Below are 25,562 nucleotides of genomic sequence, written 5' to 3' on the forward strand. Positions count from 1 at the left end.
GATATAGCTAGTCCCAACAATTGAACTAGGCCGCGTTCGGTAGCAACGGATAGATAGGAAAACTTACTCCTGCTGCGCATGCACACTTCCTAAACTATTAAGTGATACGTTTTTTTAAAAAAGGTTCTTTAAAAAAGTTGTTTTAAAAAATCATATTAATTATTTCCTTCAAATTCGAGATAATTAATACTCATAACTTAATAATACATTTATAGCTCATCTTATTTTGTTTTGTATATCTTCTCAATTTTTACGGGGAAATAAGAGTTTAGATTAAATTAGAGGCCCATAACTGAGCGGCCCAATCATGCCAAACTCCTGTGGTGATGGGCCGACCGCCTGGGCCTCGGCTTCTTCTCGGTCTCGGCGAGGAGGAATCGGCTACCACTGACCACTCCATCAGTCCACCACCCACCTTCCCCGACCTTATCTGCGACGAGACGACGGCAGCGAGCTCCACCACCACCTCCTCCTCCTCCCGGCGGCGACCGCCTCGGCTGCGCCCACTCCGGCGGCGCGCGGCAACGAATCACCGGGCCGCACTATCCGGCAAGGATGGCGCCCGCCGCCTCCGCCTCCGCCGTCGTCACACCGTCCTCTTTCAGATGCGTCCCCACGGCGTCGTGCGGTTTGGGGGCCCGGGGTAAGGCCCCCGCGCCGCGCCGGCTGCTCCACGACCACGCGCAAGGTACGTTGCGGTGCGGTGCGGTGCTCCCTTCCGCGTTGCAGCGGATAATCACAGTATAGTAGTCGTTTGGTGCGAATAGGAATTACAGACATCCAAATGTTTAGGCTAACAATGGCCGGCCAGGGTAGGTAGATGCCAATCTAGTGTCTTGTTGGATGGGATTAGGAATTAGTGTTCCAGAGTCTGCAAATAACTTGCAACGAACTGATGTACTGCTTAATCGAGGAATTACAGCGTCAGTAAACAAGTAAAGCTTTGCTCTGGCTCCTTTGTCCCATCTTTCCAAACATTTGGTAAGCAGCACCATTCTGCAGATCCTGCATTTCGTGCTACTGCAACTCGCTAAATTACGCTGGCATTTATCCGTATGGGTCTTGGTGAGAATGGTGGTTCAGATTATTTCTTAGATTTGCATATAGAAATACGCCATGTTTGATGGTTTACCGGCTACTAGCTACCAGCTAGATAATCATAGACTGCACAGTTGTCCAAGCTCCACGGCAAAATAAACTTGTGGACCTTCTCTTTGTTGTTTTGTCATCTGCCTAACTTCTCTTTGGTTGATTTTTTTTTTTGTTCATGACATGTTCATGAAGTTTAGCTGTTATTTGCTGAACTAGTACGTAAACTCTTATCGTGTTTACGCTGCAGGTAAAAAACGGGCTGCGGCAACTTGGTCCTTGAAGGCTGGTCTGTGGGACTCCCTTAGATCCGGGTAAAATACATTGTGTCCCTTGCTTAAACCCTATGTTTATATTTTCACATAAATCTACATACTATAGCATGTAGTATGTGTTAATATGAAAATGGTCTCGTTAGAAATTCCTACCTCTATGAGAAGTGAAAGCTACTAATTTCTCACATTACCTGCGACAAAGGGGGAACTGAAAAACTAAAAAATATAAAGATGTAGTAGGACCGGAACATCCTGGGTGTTTACAGACTAGGCCCTTACGTTTCTTTGTTTGGAAGTTGCAACTTCCCCATTTTCCAGTAGCACGCTTCCCGACCCAAACTGCTAAACGGTTCTTTTTTTTGCAAAAGCTTTTTATATAGAAGTTCCTAAAAAAGATCAAATCAACCCATTTTCAAGTCTGTAATAATTAATACTCAATTATTCATGCGCTAATGGCTTGCCTCCACAGCCAACAGCCGAAAAGAACTCAGCCTTACAGTTCAGGTCTTGTAGAGAAACTAGATTGATAAAATTTCTATATCTTTTTCTTCAATTAACAAGGGAGTATGTAGACTAACTATGTGCTGTGTACATTTGAAGCAACATGCTTATATCATGCTCCTTAGATCTGTCATGTATGGTAAAGAGAATCTAATGCTTTTGCTTTGCAGATTTTTGAAGAGTAATAACAGTACAGAGACAGTAGAGCCACCATCAGCACCAATTGAAGAGGAAGAACCTTTGCCCGAGGAACTAGTACTCCTAGAAAGGACACTTGCTGATGGCAGCACAGAGCAGATCATATTTTCTTCAGCTGGAGATGTTAATGTGTATGATCTCCAAGCTTTATGCGACAAGGTGATCTTTCTCCAAAATCATTTGATAGTTCTTGCAGTCAAGGTTCTAAATAAGTAACCATTATTCGTTCACTAACACACCTAGTAACTATTGTATGGCCTAACTGGGACCGCTTATGCAGTGTAAACTGGCTATTATAGCTGAGTACACTCGAAAATACCAAATAGAGCTAAATGAAATATTATTAAAATATTTGTCACCTTGTAGTAACACATCCTGTTTTCATAAAGGAATATATATCACAATTTTCTCCAAGTTCATGTTGTTCCTCGGTAGTTTCTTCTTTAACAGATGTTTGTGTTTATGATGTTCATCTCATAGGTGGGATGGCCACGCAGACCCCTAACCAAAATAGCAGCATCCTTAAGAAACAGTTACCTGGTTGCTACACTACATTCAGTTACTACGCCTTCAAAAGCAGGTGCTTACCTCGTTGTTTCATTATTAGCGGCTCGTTTATGATCCTAAGCGTTAGTCAAACCACATCTTCTAATCTGAAGATTATTTGCAGAAATTCATTTTTCTAGATGATGAACATCTTAGTGTACTTGTAGAAGTTATTTGACAGAGGGAGAAGAGAGGAAGCAACTAATTGGTATGGCGCGAGCAACTTCAGACCATGCCTTTAATGCTACCATTTGGGATGTTCTCGTTGACCCTTCATATCAGGTGAATTGATGAACTTGAATTCACTGTTTTGGCATGTAAGGTTACTTATAATGGTTTATACCTGTTTTAACATTTTCAGGGTCAAGGTCTTGGTAAAGCGTTAATGGAGAAAGTAATCCGAACTTTGCTCCAGAGAGACATCAGCAATATTACGCTGTTTGCAGATAACAAAGGTAGAAAACCACAACCACCACCACAGTACCACACACACCTCCCTTTTTTCACAAAAGCCATGTCTAAGTAGCACTGCTAGCTCGAATTTACCTTTGGTTTGCTGTTAAGTCATCTTTGTAGTGAGTAGAAAACAAGCAAATATTTTGATCCTTTGAGTACTGCAACAACTAGACTGGCTACCAAAGGTACCACATGATTTACTCTTGTGGATGAAAACGTAATTGAAAACCATAAAAGATGAATTTGTAGAAATTTTATGCTATTGAAAAGGCTGTTGTCTTCGTTTCAACCTATTCCTATAAGGCCATTACATCATTATCCAAATCTGAGTGATTGAATGGATATATGCCTTTGGTAAGTGCACCTGCCTGGCTGCCTCAAATTTTACTGGTGGGTGAACTGGTGGCTTACTTTCCTTGAAGTCATTAACTCAACTGTGCCATTTATCTCGATAGCACCTTTCTAAACCAAAATGTTGAATATTCATTACTACCTCCGTCCAGAATATAAGCATATTTAGAGGTGGACATGGTTATTAAGAAAATAGGTAGAAGTGAATGATGGAGGGTTGTGATTAGTTGAGTAGTGGAGGTAGGTGGGAAAAATGAATGGTGGAGGATTGTGATTGGTTGGGAAGAGAATGTTGGTGGAGAAGTTGTTATATTTTGGGACAAATCTTGAGAGATAAAAGTTGTTATATTTTGGGACGGAGGGAGTAACATAATTTTCTTGCTGTGGCGAGTTATTGCTGCGACTTGCAGCAGGGAAATGGAAATGGTCGTTCTGTTCATGATATCCAGAATGTGCAGCTTATCAATGTTGCTTCAATGCACTAAAAAGGTCGTCTTTCTGATAATTCGTTCTTATTAACTGCAGTTGTAGATTTCTACAAGAACTTGGGATTCGAAGCTGACCCTCAAGGCATCAAGGGCATGTTCTGGTACCCCAGATTTTAGTGCCAGCGGCCTGACACCTTCCTGTTCATCAGTAATGCCTGGTTCTCACCGCCCAGGGACCATAGTTTTGTCCAGTTGAGTCGAGCTCAGCTGTGTAACAGCAACTCTAACTGAATGGTGGTGATATCTGCAATATCTTGTTGTCTGCACCACGAGCCATACAAATTCAGCTGAATTTTCGAGTCAACCTTGTACTGAACCAAACAAAACACTTCTTATTGTCACTAGCAAAACTGCAAAGATCCCTGAAAAATTCACCTACAGCAACGGTCGCGCCATGGTGCACATTGAACACATACACAGCGGAGAGATAATGTCCACAACTTTTATAAGGTTTTTCTACTGTAACGCACACTGTTGCGTTCTTCTGTAGAATTTCCACTGCAAAAGATGTGTGCTGCGCGCGTCTTCTGTTTCAGTAAACGCGACATCGTCCGTGGCAGCGTGCATGACCGTGGGACAAAGCACGTCGCCGTTGCAGTTTTGTTTTTGTTTGTTTGTTTTTGTTTTTGTTTATTTTTTTTTGTCTTTGAAGATGAATTCGTGCGTGGCGAAATGGTCGCGGCAACGGTGGCATCGGCATCAGCCGACACACACGGCTAGCGACTGCGACGACGACGACGACGACGACGAGCATCGATGTATATCCAACACGGGATAGAAGCTTCGCGTCAACGATTCAGTAAAACGTGCACGTCGATCGGGTTGTAATTTGGGTCTATTTTTCTTCGTTTGAGGCTGCCGTGGCTCATGGCGTGGAGATATTTCTGCCACGCCATTGAATGCTGCTGTTGTATACTCCATCGATCCATCGCTCGCTCCAATATATAGTATTAGCGTCAACGGCAAGCTCAGCAGCTGCAGCTGCTGATGAGTGATAGCTACGGCCAACGCGTGCGTCCTCCATAAATTTCTCAAGCAGTGGACGAGCAAGTCCTCTCTGTATTAAAATATAACTACTTTTAAGATATTTTTTAAATGAAACTAGCTACTCCATCCGTTATAAAATATAACAACTTTTAGCCCTTAAGATTTGTCCCAAAATATAATAATTTCTTCACCAATATTTTCTTCTCAATTAATCACAGCCCTTCACCATTCATTTTTCTCACCTAGCTCCGCTTCTCAACCAATAACAACTTTCACCTATTTAATTCTACCGACTTTCTTAATACTTGTGTTCAACCCTAAAACTACTTATATTTTAGAACGAAAGGAGTACCTCTTTGTCGACCTCAATCTGAACCAATTATAATTTTGCCCATTTAATTTCTTCATTTATTTTCCCACCTCAAACATTCACAAGCATCTATGTCATAACTTTAATTTATTTTTTAGAAAATATAAATAATTTTAATTTTAAGATGAAGGTCGAAGGAAGTAGCTAGCAACTTGTGCGCCGCACCTATGGAAGCCCTGATTCATTTGGGGTTGACGACGATTTCGTCCTTGCTTGTACATACAATGCAATAGTTAGAAAAGCTTTTCACCGCGTGTCACCATGCACATCTTTCGGAACTTACTTTGGAATTAAGGGAGTTGTACGAGACATGGTACATACTCGCAAGAGTTTTGACAAAGAAGGTATATACTATGTACCAATACCAAGTGGCATTCTAGCATGTCTTAACGTATACTCTGAAATAAACTAGCAAAGTAGTCCACGCAGATTCTATGAAATAAACTAGCATCTCTATAAAATATTCACATTCTATAATACATATACTTCACATTCTATTGTGAAAAAAATATTTAAAATGACAAATGATTTTGAGCTTTGACCTAACTTGACCAAACTATTGTGAAAAAGTATTTAAAATGACAAATGATTAATATAGTAATTCCCATGTCCATAAAACAAACACGATGGAATTTTTAGTATTCTCATAAAAATACAATAAATCAAAGATACATAAATCCTATGGCATATTTATTTGTCTTATTCCCCTACATCTGTATCTATAGTTGCATCTTTCCACTACCTCGAATGACATTCTTCCACCTACTGAAGATGGCATATTGTATTGTATATTCATAATAGTTTATAACCTTAAATTAAAAATGTTCTATTGTTATCAATATTACTATGTTACTGGGTATTTTTATATTTTATTTTGTTAATGTTGCTGACAGTTTGGACTAACTCCTGTCACATTGGTATAGGGTTAAGATCCAATCTCATAAGCTAGTTTTCTAGCTAATTTACATGAGATTCTTTAGCTGATTTTTAGCTGATAGTATTAATATAAAGCTAATAGAAGACTAGCCTTCAATTGTAAAAGTGGACTCTTCTATCAATATTATTTATTTTAATTCACATTTAAAATAGTTCTAAATCAACTTCTACATAAAATGTTTTCTCACTAATATTTATTTTCAAACCGAATTTAAGATATTTGTAAATTTTATTTCTAGCTACCTGGATTCTTCCCCTCAATATTATTTATTTTTAATCCGATTTTAAAATATTTCTAAACTGCAATCCTCCCAAAACTCTTTTCGCTATAATATTTATCTTCAATCCAATTTTTCTATGTGGACTCTTTATGTTAGTTTTATTATATTCAATCTGAACTTTTGGATGTTTTTAAATTGTATTTCTATATGGACTCCTAACAAAAATATTATTTTTTTGTAATTGTTAATCCTAAATTCTGAATTTTGTTAATCGTATTTCTTGCATGGAATCACATTTTTAATTTTCTTTATTTGTCCCTAATTATAGATATTTTAAAATTTATTTTTAAATAGACCATATTTTTTCCTAATTGTACTCGAACTCTTTTCTCAATAATATTTGTTTTTAACCTGAATTTAAGATATTCAAAATTGTATTTCTACTTGAACTTTTATATTCATACTATTTGTTTGTAATCTGAATTTAAAATATTTCTAAATTGTTCTCCTACTTGAACTCTTTCTCCATAATATTTATCTTTAATCCAAATCTTATATGTTTCTAAATTTTATTTTTACATGGGCTCTTCTCTCAATTTTAACTATTTTTAATTTCACTTCGAGATTCATTTTTTTTCTCCTAAATTGTATTTCTAAATGAACTCTTTTTAAGTAAATTCCATATAACTCTTGTCTCAATATTAGTATTTTTTTTTATTTTTTCCAATCAAAAATTCAGAATAATCTAAATTGTATTTCTACCTTGACTCCTCTTCTAATTTTTACGTTTTATTTTGAGTTTCATGTATTTAAAATTGTATTATATTGACTTGCAGTCTAAACTCTTCTACGTTTCCACGGTAATACACTATGACCAGAGAGTCCGTTTCTTATTCATATTTGACAGTTTCATGCATCCTTGTCCGTTTGCCTTGTCCGTTTGACTGATCCTAATCTCATTTCAATATATTGCCCGTTTCGAGTGTATTAATATGCCTTTTTTTCTTTCCTTTTTTTAGTTTTTAACTAATCCTAATCTAGTTTTATTTTTCTTTTTTCTTATTTTTTGATTAATGTGAGAATTTCTAGACTGTAAAAGCGAACGTGGAGGCTCCTTTTTCTATTATTTTTTTCTTTTTTTTTCTTACTTTTTGGATTAATGTGAGAATTTCTAGGCCGTGAAAGCGAACGTGGAAACTCATTTTTCTATTACTTTATTAATATAATAGATAGATTAATTTTACATGGTACATTAAAGTATGTTCTCCCAAGATTATCATACAAAAAATTCATATTACTTGTGTAAATCTTATAAATTTTTCGTTAAATTCTCTCTCCCGGTTGTATTGTCTTGCTATCGACCTCTCATGTACTTTATTTAAATATTTAGGTTCGTAGCTAATTTTTTTTTGACACCCGTAGCTAAAAATTGATGGTGAAGGGGAGTAACTTTTTCTTCACCTCGCTCTTTCAGTGCGTTGGTCATCGCAAGGTACATGTCTAGATTCACTCACCGTCATGCACGCGCCACTATCAAAATGGAGATCATTGATAGCTGCATCAGCTGCCTATCAATTAATCTCTCATTTTTAAATCTGACCAAATTAAAGCTCACGGGCAAAAGTATATATTACACACATACTGACATGTGGAGACACCACACCAGTGGCAATAATCAGCTTGTAAGAATACGTACTTCGTTATATTACTAATTAATTACTCTCTTATCCTCCACTAATAAAGTTGTCATCTTGACTTCCTTGCACACAGCATGCATCACCGTCACATCTCAGTTAAAAAAAAGTCCAGCAAATTGAGTGCCAGGTCGCCATCAGACGATGCAAAAGTTCCCGGACAGAGCATGAATTTTTCTTCATGGAAAAGATCTTCTCCCCACTCCATGGCCGCCGGCCGGGCAAGTGCTCATCGATCGATCAAGTGGGGCCATATGAGCCCATACGCAATTACGAGGCAGCGGCGGCGACAGTACGCTGAAGCAGGGTTTACGAAACCTTTTCATTTTTTAAACCACGATCGGTATCGTGGAATAGCGGTAACCCGATTCTAAACGATTTAGTAAACACTACATTAGAGTGCGGGACGAAGACCCAGAGGACGAACAGGTTGCAGACCCGTGGATCAGAGAAAAGTTTTTCGAGGTCTTAGACTCTTAGGTTATCAGGTAAGTATAGCTGTCCATTCTAAAATAAACCAATTCCTACCTTTCTATCTATCATGAGTCTATAAATCGATAAATTTTGTTCTTCCAATATCTCTCATATAGCCTTTCACTAATATAATTTTGCTATTAGACTGAAGTATTTTGGTCATTTCTTTTCCTACTTAACTCTAACTGAAAAGTTAGGATTTAAGGATTTATGTTCCTTGGAGGGAGTATATAGCTGAAATTAACAGATTGATAGATAATTTGATTTCTAATAGCTATTTGACGATATAAGTAAATAAAATAACTACTCTGAAGTGAAAAGGTTGTTTTAGAAAGGTATTTTAAGATTTTATTTTTTTACAAAACACGTTGTCTAGAAGCTTAATGAGAAAACATGCAAATGAAAATTTGAAGAACAGAATAGAGAAAATAAAAAGGCCATCTTAGTCCTTGCAATTAGAAGAGCATCTGATGCTAGCCACAATTCCACATGGATTAGTGTGATGTGATATGTCTGTGATGTTGAGATCAAAGGGACAGTTACTGTTAAATTCTTGGGGACGGACCTGTCCGCCGTGGACGTGGTTGGTCAATCAGAAGGAAGCGCGTCTCGAACATGAATTATGCTATTTTTTTCAGAAAAAAATAATGTACATACGCCGAATCTTCTTATTAAAAAGTGAATATGTACAAGGGCAAATATGAACAACAAACCAATCGAATCGAGGATGACATTGCATCTGTCTGATATCGAGTGTGACCATTGTTCAATTTCGAATATACGAAGAATTTGGGAAAAGGATGGCATGCAATATATATTTAAAAATTTCAATACCTTTTTATAAATATGTTCTCTATTTTAGGTGTTAACCTGGCAATACCAATAATGTTTTGTTGCCTACACGATAGATATTTGTAAAAAAAAAAAAGAAATTTGGAGGGCTTTGTTTTTAAAACTTTGTTAAAAGTTTTATAAGGAAAAAACAGTGTAGTATTTTGGAGGGATTTATTTTACTGAAAAGGTTTAAAGACAAAATTATATGTATGATACATGAATTTGCATAGTGTCTATAAATAAGTACAATAAAATACTGTGCTTATTTCAGTGGAAGAACTTGCTTAGTCCAAATGAACCAGGGAAAATATTTCAGACGGACAAACTAGTTTATTCTACTAAATGCCACGCTGATTTCGAAGTGAGCATAATGCATGCAGACATCACTTTGTGCACATTCTAGTAAAAAGAAAATCGACTTATGCATATGAGTTTTAAGTATATTAGGACGATATACATGTATTATCGTGTAAGAGTGAACCAAACACTCAACTAAGAAACCATGTCATGGCTACCATATAGCATTGGAAAGGGAGGTATCCAACCAAACAACACATTAAAAAGGTGGTATTTGAAACTAATGAAGATAAAGATTAAGTTGACGCACATAAAACGAAAAAACTATTAACACATAATTAATTAAATTTAAATTATTAAAAACTTCACAAATGGATATATTTGATATTTTAAAGCAACTATAAAAAGTTTCCATACGAAACATACCGTCTAGTAGTTTAAAAAACGTACTAACGAAAATCAAGATAAAATATGTAGAGAAAAGAACGTGACGTAAGCCTGCATTTGACATCGTCGTTTGGCATTAAACCTGCAGCCAAAATGAAAAAAACTATTAACACATGATTAATTGAGTTTTAATTATTAAAAGTTTGAAAATAAATTTATTTAATATTTCAAAGAAACTTCTACTCCCTCCATTTCAATATAAATATATAAGTACTTTTTAGATTTCGACATAGTCTTCGAGATATTACTTTGACTAACAATATCTATGTCTTATATAAAAAAGAGTTGTATATTACGATAGTATGTTTAATGGTAAATATATACAAAATCATTTTATACAAAATATACTATTTTAGTATTTGGACAAACATGCTTCTTATAATTCTAGTACATTTCTACTCGGCCATATTACTCTGTCCATTATAGGAAAAAACAATCTAAGATGAGACATTATTTTAACACTATGATCTCGTTATTTTCTCCAACCAGAGTTGGATGAAGATTAAGATTTTCATGGCACGCTTTTCAAACTGCTAAAAGGTATGTTTTGTGTGAAAACTTTCTATATGAAAGTTTCTCTAAAATATCATATTAATCTATTTTTTAAGTTTGTAATAATTTAAAGTCAATCAATTATACGTTAATATCACATCGTTTTACGTAAAAAACTTAATCTTTCATATTTAGAAGAAAAGGAGAACCCCAATTATTCTGGTTTGTCCCATTATTTCCAGTTGATTTTTTCTGCACAGAGGGAGTCCTGTCGGAGTCGAACGCAGCCGGCTTCCCTTTCACACCGCCGCGCCGATATAAAAGCGCGCGTCCCGACGGCTGGGGACTCCCACTTCCACGGCGCCAACCGCCAACCCACTCCCTCACTCCTCCGCACTAATCCCTCGCCTCTCCAATCTCCTTCTCCTCTTCCGCTCGCGCTCGCGCTCGCGGCGGCTACTATGACGCAGCTCAGGCGATCCACCTCGCGGAGCGCGGAGTGGATATAGGATAGGATCGAGGCGGATCGGAGGAAGGAGGAGGAATCCTGGGCTGGCTTGATTCCCCGCCCCAGTTCGAGTGAGCTTCCGGAGTTTAATTTGGGGTAGTGTTCTTCTTCGCAACAAGGTATATATATATATTCGTATTCTCCCCGCTTGAATCATGGGGGCGCGTTTGCCTGTGTGTGAGTTTTTTTTTTTTTTTTTTGTGAATTTTTCGGTGGTTCGGTTGGATTATTCTCAGCCACATTTTACCGCAGGAATTTGCTGGGGTTTTGGCGTTCCTTCCTCTTTTATATAGGAGTAGTAGTCGACAGGTCCCATCTCGAGTTTTCATACTGATTTGATGGGATTTTCGGCATTTCTCGCGATTTTTTTGCACTTGTTGAGTTGGTACTAGTACAAAAGTAGGAGTACTACTACTAGCTAGTAGCTGCCGCTGCATGCATCTGCGGAGTTTAGTTGGGACGTCGTGGTTGCGAATTAGGATGGTGTTACTGTCAGGTTTCGTTGGCCTGATGTTGCTGAGTGGCAGATGTGTTATTTGTCTCTAGTTTGATTGATTTTGATCGCACAGAGCCATTGCTTGAGCACAAAAGCGACTAGCTAGGCAGGTTGTTAGAGGCAGAAGAAGTAGGTACAAGTAAACGACACAAATGGGGTGATCTTCTTTTCTGAAGAACTTTCATGTCACTTGCATACTGTTACCGTCAAATTTGGCCATCTGTTTCAGTTTTCATTGATCCAACTTTCATTAAGCAACGGAGTATAGAAAACTGGAGTGATTTGTTTTCTTGATATTGGGGAATTTTCTGAACCCCATGTACCAAACTGGGCATGCATATGCAAACACCCAAAACCTCGTGCTTCAAAAAGAGGAATAAATGATATCTAACATCATAAACAATGGTGGTATTCATAAACTCTTCTTTTTTCCTAGTTAGGATCCTGAAATTTTGGAATTTTGCTGTCGTGGATATGACTAGTTGCTGCTGATTATCTTGAAGACATGATCAATTTCGGAGGAGTACTCTGTGCAGTTACCCTTGTGGTGTTGCTCCCCTTCTTAGAGGCTGCAGATGGAAAATCTACTGATCCTTCAGAAGGTAATCTTTGCAAGCGTATTCTTCACTATGAGCCAAATCATTCTTTGCAAGCATATTCTTCATGCTGAGCCAAACCTGGGCTGGGTCATATTAAGCTGGTTTTGAACTAACACGTTCTCCTGATCACAAATTCCTCATTATATGTTGACACATGGGGTAGGCTTAGGTTTGGACTAGGCCTTGGGGCAAGACATGCTTGATTAGTTGATTGGACCATTTTAAACTGGCTTTTGAACCAATATTCTCTTATGATATCTCTGTAATTACATCAACTTTTACTTTCTTATTTGCACAATACTCCGTTCATTTCTAGATGGGTGCTTCAGTGTTCTCCCACTATTGATTCTGTAAGACAGTGGGAGTAATTTGTTTATGCCCTTGAAAAACAACAAACCAGAAATTGTACTTCATGGATTACAAACATACCGGAACTCTGGTCTAATGAAAACATGCAAGAATTCTATTTTATGCCTGCTGTGATGCAAGAGTCCATTTCTAGTAACTGAAGTAGGTATTTTTTGACGACAATGAGCCGAACATAGTATTTGTGGCTATACAGTTTTCCTACTAGGTAGGTATTTGTAAATCATACCCTACCAGTTAGTATGTTTGTCTAACAGAGAATGATATTATACACAGCTCTTATTTGAAAAATGAAATAAAGAGTTGCAAAAATGTATGCTAACGTTGTAAATGAAATAATTCTCTCATAGGATTTGTAAAAAATAGTTTGTTATCTCTTGTGCTCGATAACCACTTTCTATCAACAGACTATGAGATGTTTAATGCCAACAGTATTTTACATTGAGTTTCTTTGGTTAAAAGTTCTAAAATATTTGCTGCAAAATATATGTTGTTTTTCTCCCTATATGCAGTCAGTGCACTTATGGCTATCAAGGGAAGCTTAGTTGATCCTATGAACAACCTCAAGAATTGGAATAGGGGAGATCCATGCACAAAAAATTGGACAGGGGTCTTCTGCCATGATTTGGGTGATACATATCTTCATGTAACAGAACTGTATGACCAATACTTCTACATAATTTATTTGCCATATCCTCACTTTCAGTTTGGTTGTCATAATAGGAACTATGAATGCTAGTGGTCATAGAAAACGGTTCTATAGTTAAATGCTGATGACTATGTTTTCCATAGCTGATTAGGAATTACAAATTTCTGATGCATGATTAATTGTATAATCTATTAAAGAAATAAATAGTTGATGTCTTACAAGTGTCTTATTGCCATACTAAACATTTGAAGCATACTGAATTGAAGTGTTATATTTAGTCTTTATTATTGAATGGTGGCAATGTGGCATGATGCTACATTTACTGGTAACTATGCATCTCGTTTGATAGTAATAATATGTCCCACCATGTTACCGCAGGGAACCTCAGTCCTGTCTGTACGAGGCCCCTTTTTTTATAAAAAAATTCTAAGCATTGTTGGAGCAGCCTTTTGAAGCTTTTCTTTGCTTGAAATATTCGATAAGGGCATACAGTTCCAGTAAATTTCAATCTGTTGCTGATTATATTATTTTGCTCCATGTAGGCAACTGTTTAGGAGGAACCTCTCTGGAAATTTGGTACCAGAGGTCAGTCTTTTATCTCAGCTGAAAATATTGTAAGTATACTCTAATGACTGAAGATTTTATTTTTTGTAAGTTCTGCATTCATTAAATATTAATCCTTAGTACTATCTTCATATCACTATATTTTCCATAAAATAAATTAATGGTGTCTTCCTGGATAAAAGATTAGCCTTCATCTTTTACTTGCTGAAAAATTACTAAAGAAAATACTAATTGATCAGCATATAGTTGATTTTTTTGCATCAATCTCTTATACCATATATTAACTTATTGCTGTTTCTCTTGAAGGGATTTTATGTGGAACAATTTAACAGGCAACATCCCAAAAGAGATAGGCAATATCACTACGCTCAAACTTATGTATGTATTCTCTTTCAATTAATTCTACACCCCTCTTCAATATGCACAGAAAACAACGGAACTCCTTAATTAAATTATTTGCTATTTTTCTTATATCTACCAATACTTTACTCTTTTTTTCATGCTTTATGTAGATTATTAAATGGAAATCAGCTCTCTGGTCTTTTACCAGATGAGATTGGCAACCTTCAAAGCTTAACAAGGTTACAGGTTGACCAAAACCATCTATCCGGCGCAATACCTAAATCATTTGCCAACTTAAGAAGTGTGAAGCATCTGTAAGGATTGTTCATTTCCATTTTGTTCCTGCTTTGTTCTTCAATCTGAATTCAGTGCTAGACTCAATTTCCCCTTTCATTTCAGTCACATGAATAATAATTCATTAAGTGGGCAAATCCCATCCGAATTGTCCAGACTGAATACACTTTTGCACCTGTAAGTGGAAGCCTATTGGTTGCATTTTTTTCTAATGCATGTTGTATCAGGTAACATGGAATTAATCTTATTATATACTCTAACTAAAACTTTGCAGCCTTGTTGATAACAACAATTTGTCTGGGCCTCTTCCTCCAGAACTAGCTGTGGCAAAAAGCTTGAAAATACTGTATGTATCCATTGTCAATTGTCAAACTCAATTGAAAATAGCTTGCTATGATAGCATACACCTGTTTCTTATATTCGTATTTTTTTTCTGTTTCTAGTCAGGCTGACAATAATAACTTCAGCGGGAGTTCCATCCCTACTCTGTATTACAACATGTCCGGACTATTTAAACTGTGAGCACTATATGTTCTCTCTGTACTATATATGTCTAAATACTGTGTTGTTATCGAATTTTTATATTGCTTAGCTCATGCTAAAATGCAAAGGCTGAGGATAATATTTCTTGTCACATCAGGAGTCTTCGAAACTGCAGTTTGCAGGGTGCTATTCCTGATCTGAGTGCCATACCTCAACTGGACTATTTGTGAGTACAGTAAAAATCATGCCGAAAGTACTACCATCTTAATTTTGCAATCAATATATCTTAACATCATTATCAATTTATCACTGATTGCTACTTCAAATATGGCACTTAATGCTCCCTATTTCTGACAGTTGCTCTGTGGTTAAATTGGTAATTTCCTTCAAAAAAGAAGTTTAGAATAATTTTCTTAAAGATAACGGGAATGGCTTACATCTCTAGCCTCTGTTGTTAGGCACAACCAATTAGTTTTGTTGAAGAAATTTAGAGTTATAGTTTTCTTCCAAAAAGAAAGATTTCTTAACAATGTGCAACCATTTCTCTAGAACATGAGCTCATGAGATAAATCTATAGATGTCTAAACTAATCCTCACATGCATTTTCAGGGATCTTAGCTGGAACCAGCTGACAGGATCTATCCCAACTAATAAGCTTGCTTCAAATATCACTACAATGTATGCAGCTTTTATAATTTTTATTTCTGTTCTTTAATCATTGAGCTGATTTCTAATTTTCTGGCAGTGATTTGTCACATAACATGCTTAATGGAACTATTCCATCGAACTTTTCAGGGCTTCCTTATCTTCAGCTATTGTAAGTTGTAACATTTAGCTTTGTTAAATCTTGCTCCAGATAGCTTTGTGTTCGATCAGAATTTTATTTTTGCACCTACTTCTTCTTATTCCAAATAAAAATCACAGACCTGTGTGTTCTCTCTCTCAAATAGAAAAGAATGTATTTTAGTTTTTTCTTTAATGGAAAGGCAGCAGCTCTGTCAGTTTTACTTAGATGAGGGGGGGCGGGGGGGGGGGGGGGGGGGGGGGACTGAGCAACGAGCAGGCAGATCACCAAAGAGGATAGCAAATTTAAAGAGGTGCTCGCATGTGATCAACCTGGTGGTTTGGGGGAATTTGATTTTAAAAATTTCTTCTGTTCTTCTCATGCATTTTACATTATTTCTTATTTATTACATACAAACTTGAGGTTATATCAGTTCTTGCTGGTGCATATTGTGATCCACTCATTATTGCTTACAATTTCCACTCGTTTTGACATAACACAAATTAAACCCTCTATGAACTTTTTTTTAAAAACAATGCATTTAAAAACATGTCAATGTTGCAAATTTGCAGGTCACTTAAAAATAATCTTTTAGATGGTTCTGTTCCCTCGGAAATTTGGGCTGGCGTCAACCCTAACAGAAATGGAAGCCTTGTACTGTATGATTCTTTTTGGGAATATATATATATTTTTTCATCTTGTTCTAAGTTCTGACAATAACATATATTTGACATGGTTGTCAATTGTGCAGGGACTTCCAAAATAATTCTCTCAATATGCTTCCAGCTGAAATTAGTCCTCCACCAAATGTTACTGTCGTGTACGTTCCTACATATATGCAATACACTATCAATCTACATTCCTGCATAAAAATTCTGTGTTGCGGATAGATATTTAACTGTGAGCACGCAAGTTTCGCAGTTAATTTCCATTTTGATGATTAACACCATTTCATTTATTTAAAGCAAGCTTATACTGCTTATATAACAGTTTTCAGGCTACACTATTCTTATTTGAGAATGGACATCATAACCAAAAACAGTTTATTCATCATCGTATTATGAGTGAAAATCTGGACTATAACTGAATATTGCTTACATAAAATACTCAGTTCTTATAGTTGTCACAACCAATGTTATTTGTGCAGGTTATATGGAAATCCTATATGTGAGAATTCTAGTGAAACTCTGATAATCAACCTTTGCCGCCTCCAGTCAATAAACCTGGAAAAATCTAAACAGGAAACAAGCACTGCCATGGTTTGTGGAGCTTGCCCGACAGAAAAAAATTATGAGTACAATCCTTCATTCTCGGACCAATGTTTTTGTGCAGTGCCACTTGGAGTTGGACTTCGGTTGAAGAGTCCAGGAGTCACAGACTTTCATCCATACGAAAATGCTTTCAAGATTGACCTAACTTCTTTGTTGCAGTTGTTTCCTTACCAGCTATATATTGAGAACTACATATGGGAAGTTGGTCCAAGGCTAAATATGCACCTAAAGTTATTTCCAAGCAATACAAGTTTGTTCAACATGTCTGAGGTTGTCCGACTCAGACACGTACTTGCTGGATGGGAAATTACACTTTTAGATGTATTTGGTCCATATGAGCTTCTCAATTTCACACTTGGTTCCTATGAAGATGGTATATACACTTGAAGCTAAAGTGTATAAAACTAGTTTTGCGATGAAACTCCTCGTTTTAACTTATTAAGGATAAATTGGAATTTGTTTTGCACATTTTTTTCTGAAATTTTTTTTGATGGATCATTTAAACAAAGATTGATCGTATCTCAGCTGTACACAGTGACTAATTACTAATGGAATACAAGTCTGTACTATTTAATGTTCATTACCAAAATGTTAGTGTATGAATGTTCATTAAGATTATTGTACAAGGTAAATAAGTAATCATCGTATTTATATTTTTAACACATATATTGAATAACAACCAAAGTTTTTATTTTTTTTAACCTGTGGTTCAACTGCAGTTCTCTGCCTTTTCCGGTTGCTCTCTTCTGATTACTAATATAGTATATCTGTTTTTCGTTTTTTTTTTTCTGTAGAATATCCAAATCTAGCTTCATCAGGTTTAAGCAAAGCTGCACTGGGTGGTATCTTGGCAAGCACAATAGCTAGTGCTATTGCACTTTCTGCAGTAGTTACTGCTCTTATAATGAGAAGGAATTCAAGAACTAATAGAATTTCAAGACGTTCATGTAAGTCATTGTAAGAAGTAAGCTATCATTACATTGCATTCCAAGCGGTCATGGATGTATGTACTTTGTGGCACTCCTGTTATCTTCATAATTGTTCTTTTGCTCCATGCTAATTGAATATCTGATTGTGCAAGGCAATTTTTGTCTTGATTTTTCAAGAGAAAAAACATGAAAATATATGTCATATTACCATTTGCAGTGTCGAGATTTTCTGTCAAAATTGATGGGGTCAGATGCTTCACATATGAAGAAATGGCTTCTGCTACAAATAATTTTGATATGTCAGCTCAAGTTGGTCAAGGAGGTTATGGAATAGTCTATAAAGGAATTCTAGCTGATGGAACAATTGTTGCAATCAAAAGGGCACACGAGGATTCTCTTCAAGGTTCAACAGAGTTTTGCACAGAAATAGAGCTGTTGTCTAGATTGCATCATCGCAATCTGGTTGCGTTGGTTGGTTACTGTGATGAAGAAAATGAACAGGTGCATCTCTTTGATTTTATTTATTTGTGTGGAAATAATATTCTGGCAAAATCATCCTGATAAGATAAAATTGTGTTTTTTTTACAGATGCTAGTTTATGAATTCATGCCGAATGGCACTTTACGTGATCATCTTTCTGGTAAGCACATGGCTAGTTCTTTTATCCCACTGATCTACTGCAATCCTGAACTGACTCCTATGGCTTTGATATCAAGATCAGCCATTCAGTTGTCAGTTTACTGAATCTTATAGTTGATGTGCCTTCTTGAACCTGCTTATAGTGAATTGTGTAATACTTTGTTCTGTTGCCAATATCCTTGTTCTACTTCAATCTCCTCGTTTTATTTTTCAATCGCAGGAAAGTCCAAACAACCTCTCGGTTTTGGTTTGAGGCTGCACATTGCATTGGGTGCTTCAAAGGGAATTCTGTATCTCCACACCGATGCAGATCCTCCTATATTTCACCGTGATGTTAAGGCCAGCAATATTTTGTTGGATTCTAAATATGTCGCCAAGGTAGCTGACTTCGGTCTTTCGAGGCTTGCTCCAGTACCAGATGTTGAAGGGGCTTTACCAGCTCATGTCTCCACCGTTGTTAAGGGCACCCCTGTAAGTACTAGTTGCACACGGTTGTTCTTTCTCTTTTACAGCTATACTATACTAACTATATCCTTGTTACTTTGGCAGGGGTATCTTGATCCAGAATACTTCCTAACTCATAAATTGACGGATAAAAGTGATGTGTACAGCCTTGGGGTTGTTTTTCTTGAATTGTTGACCGGGATGAAGCCCATTGAGCATGGTAAAAACATAGTGAGAGAGGTACACGATCTTCAACTTTGAGTAATACGTTCAGTTAACTGTTGTAAACCAACTGAAAACATATACAAAACCGAAGTCTTTTCTTTTTTATTGAGGAAAAATGGTTTTGTAATCAGTTAAACTTTATGAGGAGAACATCAGTTGTTCTTAACCTGGTTGTTTGCTTCCTTGGAAAAAAAAAACAAATTGTTCAGCGTATACAAGTCGAAATTAAATGACAACAGTTTAGTAGTTTAATGAAAGAACTACATTTTTGCTTTTTCTGCAGGTAAAAAAAGCTTACCGATCAGGCAATATATCTGAAATCATGGATACCCGGATGGGCTTGTGTTCTCCAGAGTGTGTGGATAGCTTCCTCCAACTTGCAATGAAGTGCTCTCGGGATGAGACTGACGCTCGGCCATCCATGACAGAGATTGTTAGAGAACTTGAGCTCATCTTGAAGATAATGCCAGAGGGTGATCTTATCCAGCTGGAAACTCCACAGACATACTCAGGACGTGCTATGAGCAAGGACCCTATGAGTAAATCTACATCAAATTCAACAAATGGGAATTACTTGGCCTCATCTCAAACTTTTACTAGTGTTGATGCAAGTAGTAGCGGCGTGCTTTCTGGGATGGTGAGTCCTCGGTAATGTTATGGTAGTTCTAAACATGCAGCAATACTCTGTAATATTATGGACTTCACACTTTCATTTGTCAATGAACCAGCCAGCCTTGCTGGAAAATGCAATACATGATAGTAACAATTGATAATGCAAGAAAAATGTAAATGTTCGTCGATGTCTTCCCTTTCTGGTCTGTAGATCAGTTTTAAGAAGCCATGGACACAGGTAAAAAGCATTGCCACATAAGCCAATGCTGTTCTCATCCATCATGTAAGCTGAACACAGTGAATCAGCACAATACAGATGGACTCCAGGACACAAGTGTTCAATTGTCATAACATTTCTTTACAAGTTATCTAAACCTACCTATGATGGTGAACACTCTGTCCGTAGCTGCAACAAAAAGGGTGGTTATGGTCTTGTGGAACACCCATAATCTACCAAATGGAAAGGCCAACAAAAAAGATCAATAAGGATGACCTGACAGGAGAGCACATTGATAATACGCAGCATACTTGTACAGAGTACCAATATTTAAAGTCTGATAGAACTAATTACTACCGGCGTCCACGGAGTTTTCTCCTCTTGGCTCCTTTTAAAGGTTCAGCATTAGGTGAGTCATCCTGCTCAGCTGCATCCTCTGTACTGGTGTCCTTGTCCCCAACAGCTTCCTCATCAGCAGGCTCAGACTCATTTGCATCCTCATCAACAGCTTTTATGATGTAGATCTGTAAAAGATGAAGAATTACATGTCAAGGACAAGTATGTTTCAAACAAAACAAAATGCAACTGAACATACACCAGAATAAAGAGGAGAATGCTTTCCCCCGGGCACTCGACGGGCCAGGGAAATATCGGTCGCTCCAAATGGTGGACCAGGGTTGTGTTGACCACAAGATTTTTTCTCAAGATGAGCAATTACCTTTTTCTCTCTTCTCTTGCTCTATCCCAGTTCCATGCATGCACGCATAAACGCATGCGGGCTAACAAAATGCATGTTGTTTTGCTAACAAAATGCGTGCATGCATTAAATCTATTAGCATGTTCTAAATATTTTCTCTAAAATTATTTATCCGATCAACGATCCGATCACTGCTATATTTGGTGCAATTAAATCTTTACAACAAGATGTCATATGATTATATTACAATTAAAAAAGAAGGTTTAGACCATTGTTTTTTTATGTTTCACGTGTCAGATGCCAACGTTTCAATTGGAATTTAAATTTGTTCCACATTTTAAGTTTTTTGTGTTGGAAAGAGTTGTTCTTTATGTTGCGTACGATGCTATTTGGGTGTTTCAATAAGTATTTTCTAGTATTTCACTAGTTCATTTGCAAATGTGCACTTCAGTGTGGTGTTTTTGGGTGTTCCAGTAAGTAGTTTGGGATGTTTCAAAAATTACAAATCAATGTTTCATGCGTGATACAAAAAATGTTTCAATTAGAAATATTATAATATATTTTTTGTCATAAAAATATAATCATGTGAGATCTCATTATAAATATTTAATTATAACAAATATAACGGTGCAAATAGATTATGAATCAGATAAGTAATGTAAAAGAAAAGGTGATTTAAAGATCCACTAAATAAATCAATTTTAGATGGAGGTAAAGGGTTTGGCTACTCAGTTTTAGATGGAGGTAAAGGGTTTGGCTGCTACAACATGTATTAATGCAGCATGTATGTTCTATGATACGCTTTAATTAATAGGCATGATACATGCAACCTTTGCTGGGAGCCAACCAGCCAGAGGCATGGGGTGTCCGATTTTTTTGGGTAAAAATCGCACGCCCGACGCGTAGTGGCTCTAGAATAAAGAATTCCCTATTACTCTTAAGTTTCAGAATAAAAAATGACAGAATTATTGTCATGGACATTGGGCTAGAGGCCCGTGGGGCCAGCTTCTGGCAAGTGGATAGTTCAATGGGTACTGTAGCAGCAGGTTAGGAGTAGATAATATTAGATTGGGTTAGTTAATTAAGGGTAAGTCTCACCAGCTACATAACTGTTCCGGTAAGCAATGTTCTTCTTTCTAACCTAAGTCCTCATCCCCTCATCGCAGTGATTATCCTGTCATGGCCTCAGGTCATGACATTTATCAACATGATATCCACACTAGTTTATAAACATCAAGGCTGGCATTTACTGACAGACTACAGATAAGGGCAATGGGGCATCTATCTTACTTGTCATGTTTGTGTTGATGCATTAGCACTCTTGTGTTAAATGATCCCTTCTAGGATACCTTTGCAAGAAACTATCAAGGATCAAAAATCGGCTAAACAGAAAACATCAAAATACTGAACGTGGAAATTGAATTTGGCCAATTACTGCCTAGTTTGTCTGGTTTTCAGCCAGTTACCACCCAGAATCGCTGCCTTTGTCTGGTTCTCAGTATAACACTGATTTTGTTTGAATCCACTTGTCTTTCTAACACCAAATACTAACACATATCAATGGGTACTAATCAAATCAATTATCAATACAAACTAGCCAAAAAGAAATCAATAATATGGTTAGTGTTTGCATGCTTAAATTTTTCATGCTAGGAAATTTGTGAGGTCCAAATTACCATGAAACATGTCATTGAATCCAATATAAAGTATAGTACCTTAAATCTGTCTGGTTCAGCCAATTCAAAGACCAATGAATCACCATCTTCCAAGTTGTGGTGCATCGCAAAACCTCTCCATCCACCACTTAGGCCTGTACGGTTCCCAATGTAGACAGAATCAAATTCACCACCCTCTTCATCCTCCAAGACCATCTTATACTCTTTGGGAGGCAGATGCAATTTGCAGAATCTAGTTGGAAGACCCTTGTAGGATGGAAAAGAAACATAGCTATGAGTACTCATTGATCATAATATTTTTAACAAAATTAGTTAATGAATTCCATACAACGAAACCTTACAAGCCAAAAGCAGCTGGACACATGTGATCGAACCATGGTCTTAACAAACGACGGGTTCTCAGGGTCTAGACTATTTTGAAGTCTCTCAGCTTTTTTGAAAGCACGTTGTTGCTGTTCATAAGAGGCAACTCTTCCGGTGTAATCCCTCCCCTGCTCTGTGCTCCTAATCCTACTGCCCCTGTTCAACACAAGCAAGTAGCCAATTATATTGCCTGGCCACAGCCACAACTATCACAAATCTGTAAACCATATGGAAGTATTACCTTCTACGGCATAGAAAACTGTCGAGTTCATCAAACTGGCACAATAAAAAGAGCACAACTTAGTACCAACATTTGCATGAAAATAATCTTTCATCACTTCACGAACAAAACAAAGCTTCCTTGCGCTTTAACTCTAAGTAATTATTCCCTCCGTTTCATATTATAAGTCGTTTTGACTTTTTTTCCTAGTCAAACTTCTTTAAGTTTGACCAAATTTATAGGAAAAATTTAGCAATATTTTGTACATAAAATGAACATATTAACAAAATATATGGAATGTTAGTTTAAATGAAACTAGGATCATGTCATTAAGGATTCATTTGGGATTGTAACCCATATAAAAAACTGGACTCACAAACTTGTTTTAGAACATGACTACAGTATCTGAATAGACATCGCAAAATTTCTTCCTAAATCCCCAACAAAAGCAACACTACCAATCAAATAACACTAGCTTTGAAGTGGACCAACTCACATTCTCTTTGTACGAAACCGAGTTGCGCGCCCTCGACGAACGCCTCACTTCAGTGGCCCCAACCTCAAACTTCTTCCGCGGCTTGGGGCTGGCAAGAGTGCTCTGCAAGAAGACCCAGAGTAAATCAATCCACGATACCAGCAACCCAAATCCCCCGCGTGTAGCATAGGTTGCCGTAATCACCTTCTGCAATCTCGCCGCCTCCAGCAAGCTCTTGGACATCTTCTTTATGCCCAGATCCTGCGCAGAATCAAGCACCGAAATTTCAACCAAAAAGAAAAAAAGAAAGATAAATTGATGCTGCGACAGTGCATCCAATCCACACGGAATCGGCAAAGGGGAACGCGTGGAATCCCGCACGAACATCCATCCTCTAAACGAATCAGGTTCTACCGGTGGAAAAAAAGCACCTCAAATCTATCCACGATCCACAACGAGGAACGGAGAAAGAGATGAGAGCAAAAAAAAAAAAAAATCTGAAACGCTTGTGTGCACGGGCGGGCGGGCTCACCTCGAGGTGCTTGAGGTTCTCGAGGACCCGCTTCCGGCGCTCCTCCTCGTAGGCGGCGCCGGCGGCCGCGCTGCCGGCCTCCGCCGCCATGGCTCCTCCTCCCTCCGCCGAAACCCTTCTTCTCCCCTGCACGCGACTACGCGAGGAGGAAATGGGTCTCTCTCTTCTCCTCTCCGAGAGAAAAAAAAAATACTAAGAGAAAGGAAAGAGACAGTGGAGTCGCTTGTTGCCTTTTGGAGACGGGCACCCTCTGGGCTGAATTTGAAATTTCGAATTCGAACTTTTGATGCCTCGGGGTTCGTGCGGGGGAATCCGACGGGCCGTACGGATGGTGGGCCCGCTGGCAGCCTTCAGCTGACGTGGCGGTGCCATTCTGGGGTGCGCGGCACGTGGGGCCATAAAACAGCCTCGTGCTTTTGCGGGTCTCCTCGCCTCCTCCTCGTCCTAGCGAGGAGCTCAGCTAGGGTGCGCATCCATCCGCCACTCACGAGCGAAAAGCCCAGCTGGCACTATGTAGCACCGGTCCAGCTAGGAGCACTGTCGTCAGAGGCCTAACAGAACCAGCCGATATGACAATACGAATCCCAGCATTTCGACCTCACATGATCAATACTCCTTCCGTCTCATAATATAAGAGATTTTGAGTTTTTCTTACAACGTTTGACCACTCGTCTTATTCAATTTTTTTTGAAATTATTATTTATTTTATTTGTAACTTACTTTATTATCTACAGTACTTTAAGCACAACTTTTCGTTTTCTATATTTGTAAAAGAAATTGAATAAGACGAGTGGTTAAACGTTGCAAGCAAAAACTGAAAATCCCTTATATTATGGGATGGAGGGAGTAGAAGGTAGTATAGTCGTCCAATATCTATTACTACATAAATGTCAAGTACCACCAAAGTACAGTGGCCTTGATCTCTCTACTAAGACATAAATTAAAGTAGTTCATATAGCATCTGCAATAAAAGCTACTACCTCCATCCCATAATAATTGCATTTCTAGAAAATTATAGACAGATTAACAACAAACACAATTTACCACAATAACCCTATTTAATAACTATGCTACATGTGTATATTCCATATGTATACTTGATTAATAGGAAGGTTGAGGAACACATTCCATATGTAAACTTAATTAAAAAAAAGGTTTGGGTACACATTCCATTTGTTGCGTCCCATCTTATCAGAAATACAATATTTTTAGGACAAAATTTGAATGGTAGAAATACAATTATAATGGGACGGAGGTAGTAAATCACATGTAGCATTGATGTGTCTCAATGGATCAAAGCGGTACTGATATGAAAGCCAAGTAACATGTATCCCTGTCATGGATTGAAGCACTACTCAATGGAGTAGTATCCCTGACATCTATCCCAATAGACAAGTAACCCTCACACTATACACTATGTCATATCACAACTACTTCATCTATAAGGGCATTCACAATGCACCCCGCTGGCATTCGGCCTGGGCGATCCATGTAGGCATTCAGCCCAATATCGCCGCCACG

The 25,562-nt window shown here is 37.6% G+C and overlaps 3 protein-coding genes across 8 annotated transcripts; 2 read left to right on the forward strand and 1 right to left on the reverse strand.

The window, feature by feature from the left end:
- The first annotated feature begins 396 nt into the window (after positions 1 to 396).
- On the forward strand, positions 397 to 4,263 carry LOC127772585 (serotonin N-acetyltransferase 1, chloroplastic). The gene is made up of 7 exons (XM_052298523.1): positions 397 to 688; positions 1,340 to 1,403; positions 2,036 to 2,222; positions 2,544 to 2,643; positions 2,791 to 2,891; positions 2,971 to 3,064; positions 3,942 to 4,263. The coding sequence occupies exons 1-7, from the start codon at positions 556 to 558 to the stop codon at positions 4,019 to 4,021; spliced, it is 759 nt and encodes a 252-aa protein (XP_052154483.1). The 5' UTR covers positions 397 to 555; the 3' UTR covers positions 4,022 to 4,263.
- Positions 4,264 to 10,993: 6,730 nt separating this feature from the next.
- On the forward strand, positions 10,994 to 20,001 carry LOC127772896 (probable LRR receptor-like serine/threonine-protein kinase At1g06840). 6 transcript variants are annotated; one of them, XM_052298888.1, is made up of 21 exons: positions 10,994 to 11,283; positions 12,097 to 12,262; positions 13,138 to 13,282; positions 13,817 to 13,888; positions 14,145 to 14,216; positions 14,351 to 14,494; positions 14,580 to 14,651; positions 14,749 to 14,820; positions 14,918 to 14,992; positions 15,115 to 15,183; positions 15,567 to 15,635; positions 15,703 to 15,774; positions 16,314 to 16,400; positions 16,493 to 16,561; positions 16,889 to 17,385; positions 17,807 to 17,959; positions 18,159 to 18,442; positions 18,530 to 18,581; positions 18,801 to 19,051; positions 19,130 to 19,264; positions 19,533 to 20,001. In XM_052298888.1, exons 2-21 carry the CDS (start codon positions 12,166 to 12,168, stop codon positions 19,899 to 19,901), a joined length of 2,856 nt encoding a protein of 951 aa, XP_052154848.1. In that variant the 5' UTR covers positions 10,994 to 11,283; positions 12,097 to 12,165; the 3' UTR covers positions 19,902 to 20,001. The 6 variants fall into 6 exon arrangements, with proteins under 6 accessions (XP_052154848.1, XP_052154847.1, XP_052154849.1 ...); XM_052298887.1 differs by having other exon boundaries at positions 12,101 to 12,262; XM_052298889.1 differs by having other exon boundaries at positions 12,143 to 12,262.
- LOC127772898 (B3 domain-containing protein Os05g0481400) lies at positions 19,930 to 24,248 on the reverse strand. The gene is made up of 8 exons (XM_052298893.1): positions 24,042 to 24,248; positions 23,714 to 23,770; positions 23,531 to 23,632; positions 23,056 to 23,090; positions 22,793 to 22,970; positions 22,491 to 22,697; positions 20,436 to 20,602; positions 19,930 to 20,311 (listed from the first exon to the last, which is right to left on the reverse strand). The coding sequence occupies exons 1-8, from the start codon at positions 24,129 to 24,131 to the stop codon at positions 20,227 to 20,229; spliced, it is 921 nt and encodes a 306-aa protein (XP_052154853.1). The 5' UTR covers positions 24,132 to 24,248; the 3' UTR covers positions 19,930 to 20,226.
- Positions 24,249 to 25,562: the final 1,314 nt, after the last annotated feature.

Source organism: Oryza glaberrima, chromosome 5, assembly GCF_000147395.1.
Source record: "Oryza glaberrima chromosome 5, OglaRS2, whole genome shotgun sequence".
NCBI lineage: Eukaryota > Viridiplantae > Streptophyta > Magnoliopsida > Poales > Poaceae > Oryza > Oryza glaberrima.

Bases quoted from the DNA above. Each gene is read 5' to 3' on its own strand.
- LOC127772585 (XM_052298523.1), top strand. From the start codon at position 556: ATGGCGCCCGCCGCCTCCGCCTCCGCCGTCGTCACACCGTCCTCTTTC. The intron at 2,223-2,543 runs GTGATCTTTCTC...TTCATCTCATAG, and splicing joins TCCAAGCTTTATGCGACAAG to GTGGGATGGCCACGCAGACC. The intron at 2,644-2,790 runs GTGCTTACCTCG...GTTATTTGACAG, and splicing joins TACTACGCCTTCAAAAGCAG to AGGGAGAAGAGAGGAAGCAA.
- LOC127772896 (XM_052298888.1), top strand. From the start codon at position 12,166: ATGATCAATTTCGGAGGAGTACTCTGTGCAGTTACCCTTGTGGTGTTG. The intron at 12,263-13,137 runs GTAATCTTTGCA...CCCTATATGCAG, and splicing joins ATCTACTGATCCTTCAGAAG to TCAGTGCACTTATGGCTATC. The intron at 16,562-16,888 runs GTACGTTCCTAC...TTATTTGTGCAG, and splicing joins CCACCAAATGTTACTGTCGT to GTTATATGGAAATCCTATAT.
- LOC127772898 (XM_052298893.1), bottom strand. From the start codon at position 24,131: ATGGCGGCGGAGGCCGGCAGCGCGGCCGCCGGCGCCGCCTACGAGGAG. The intron at 23,091-23,530 runs GTGAGTTGGTCC...TTATTGTGCCAG, and splicing joins CGGTTTCGTACAAAGAGAAT to TTTGATGAACTCGACAGTTT. The intron at 22,698-22,792 runs GTAAGGTTTCGT...CCATCCTACAAG, and splicing joins TGTCCAGCTGCTTTTGGCTT to GGTCTTCCAACTAGATTCTG.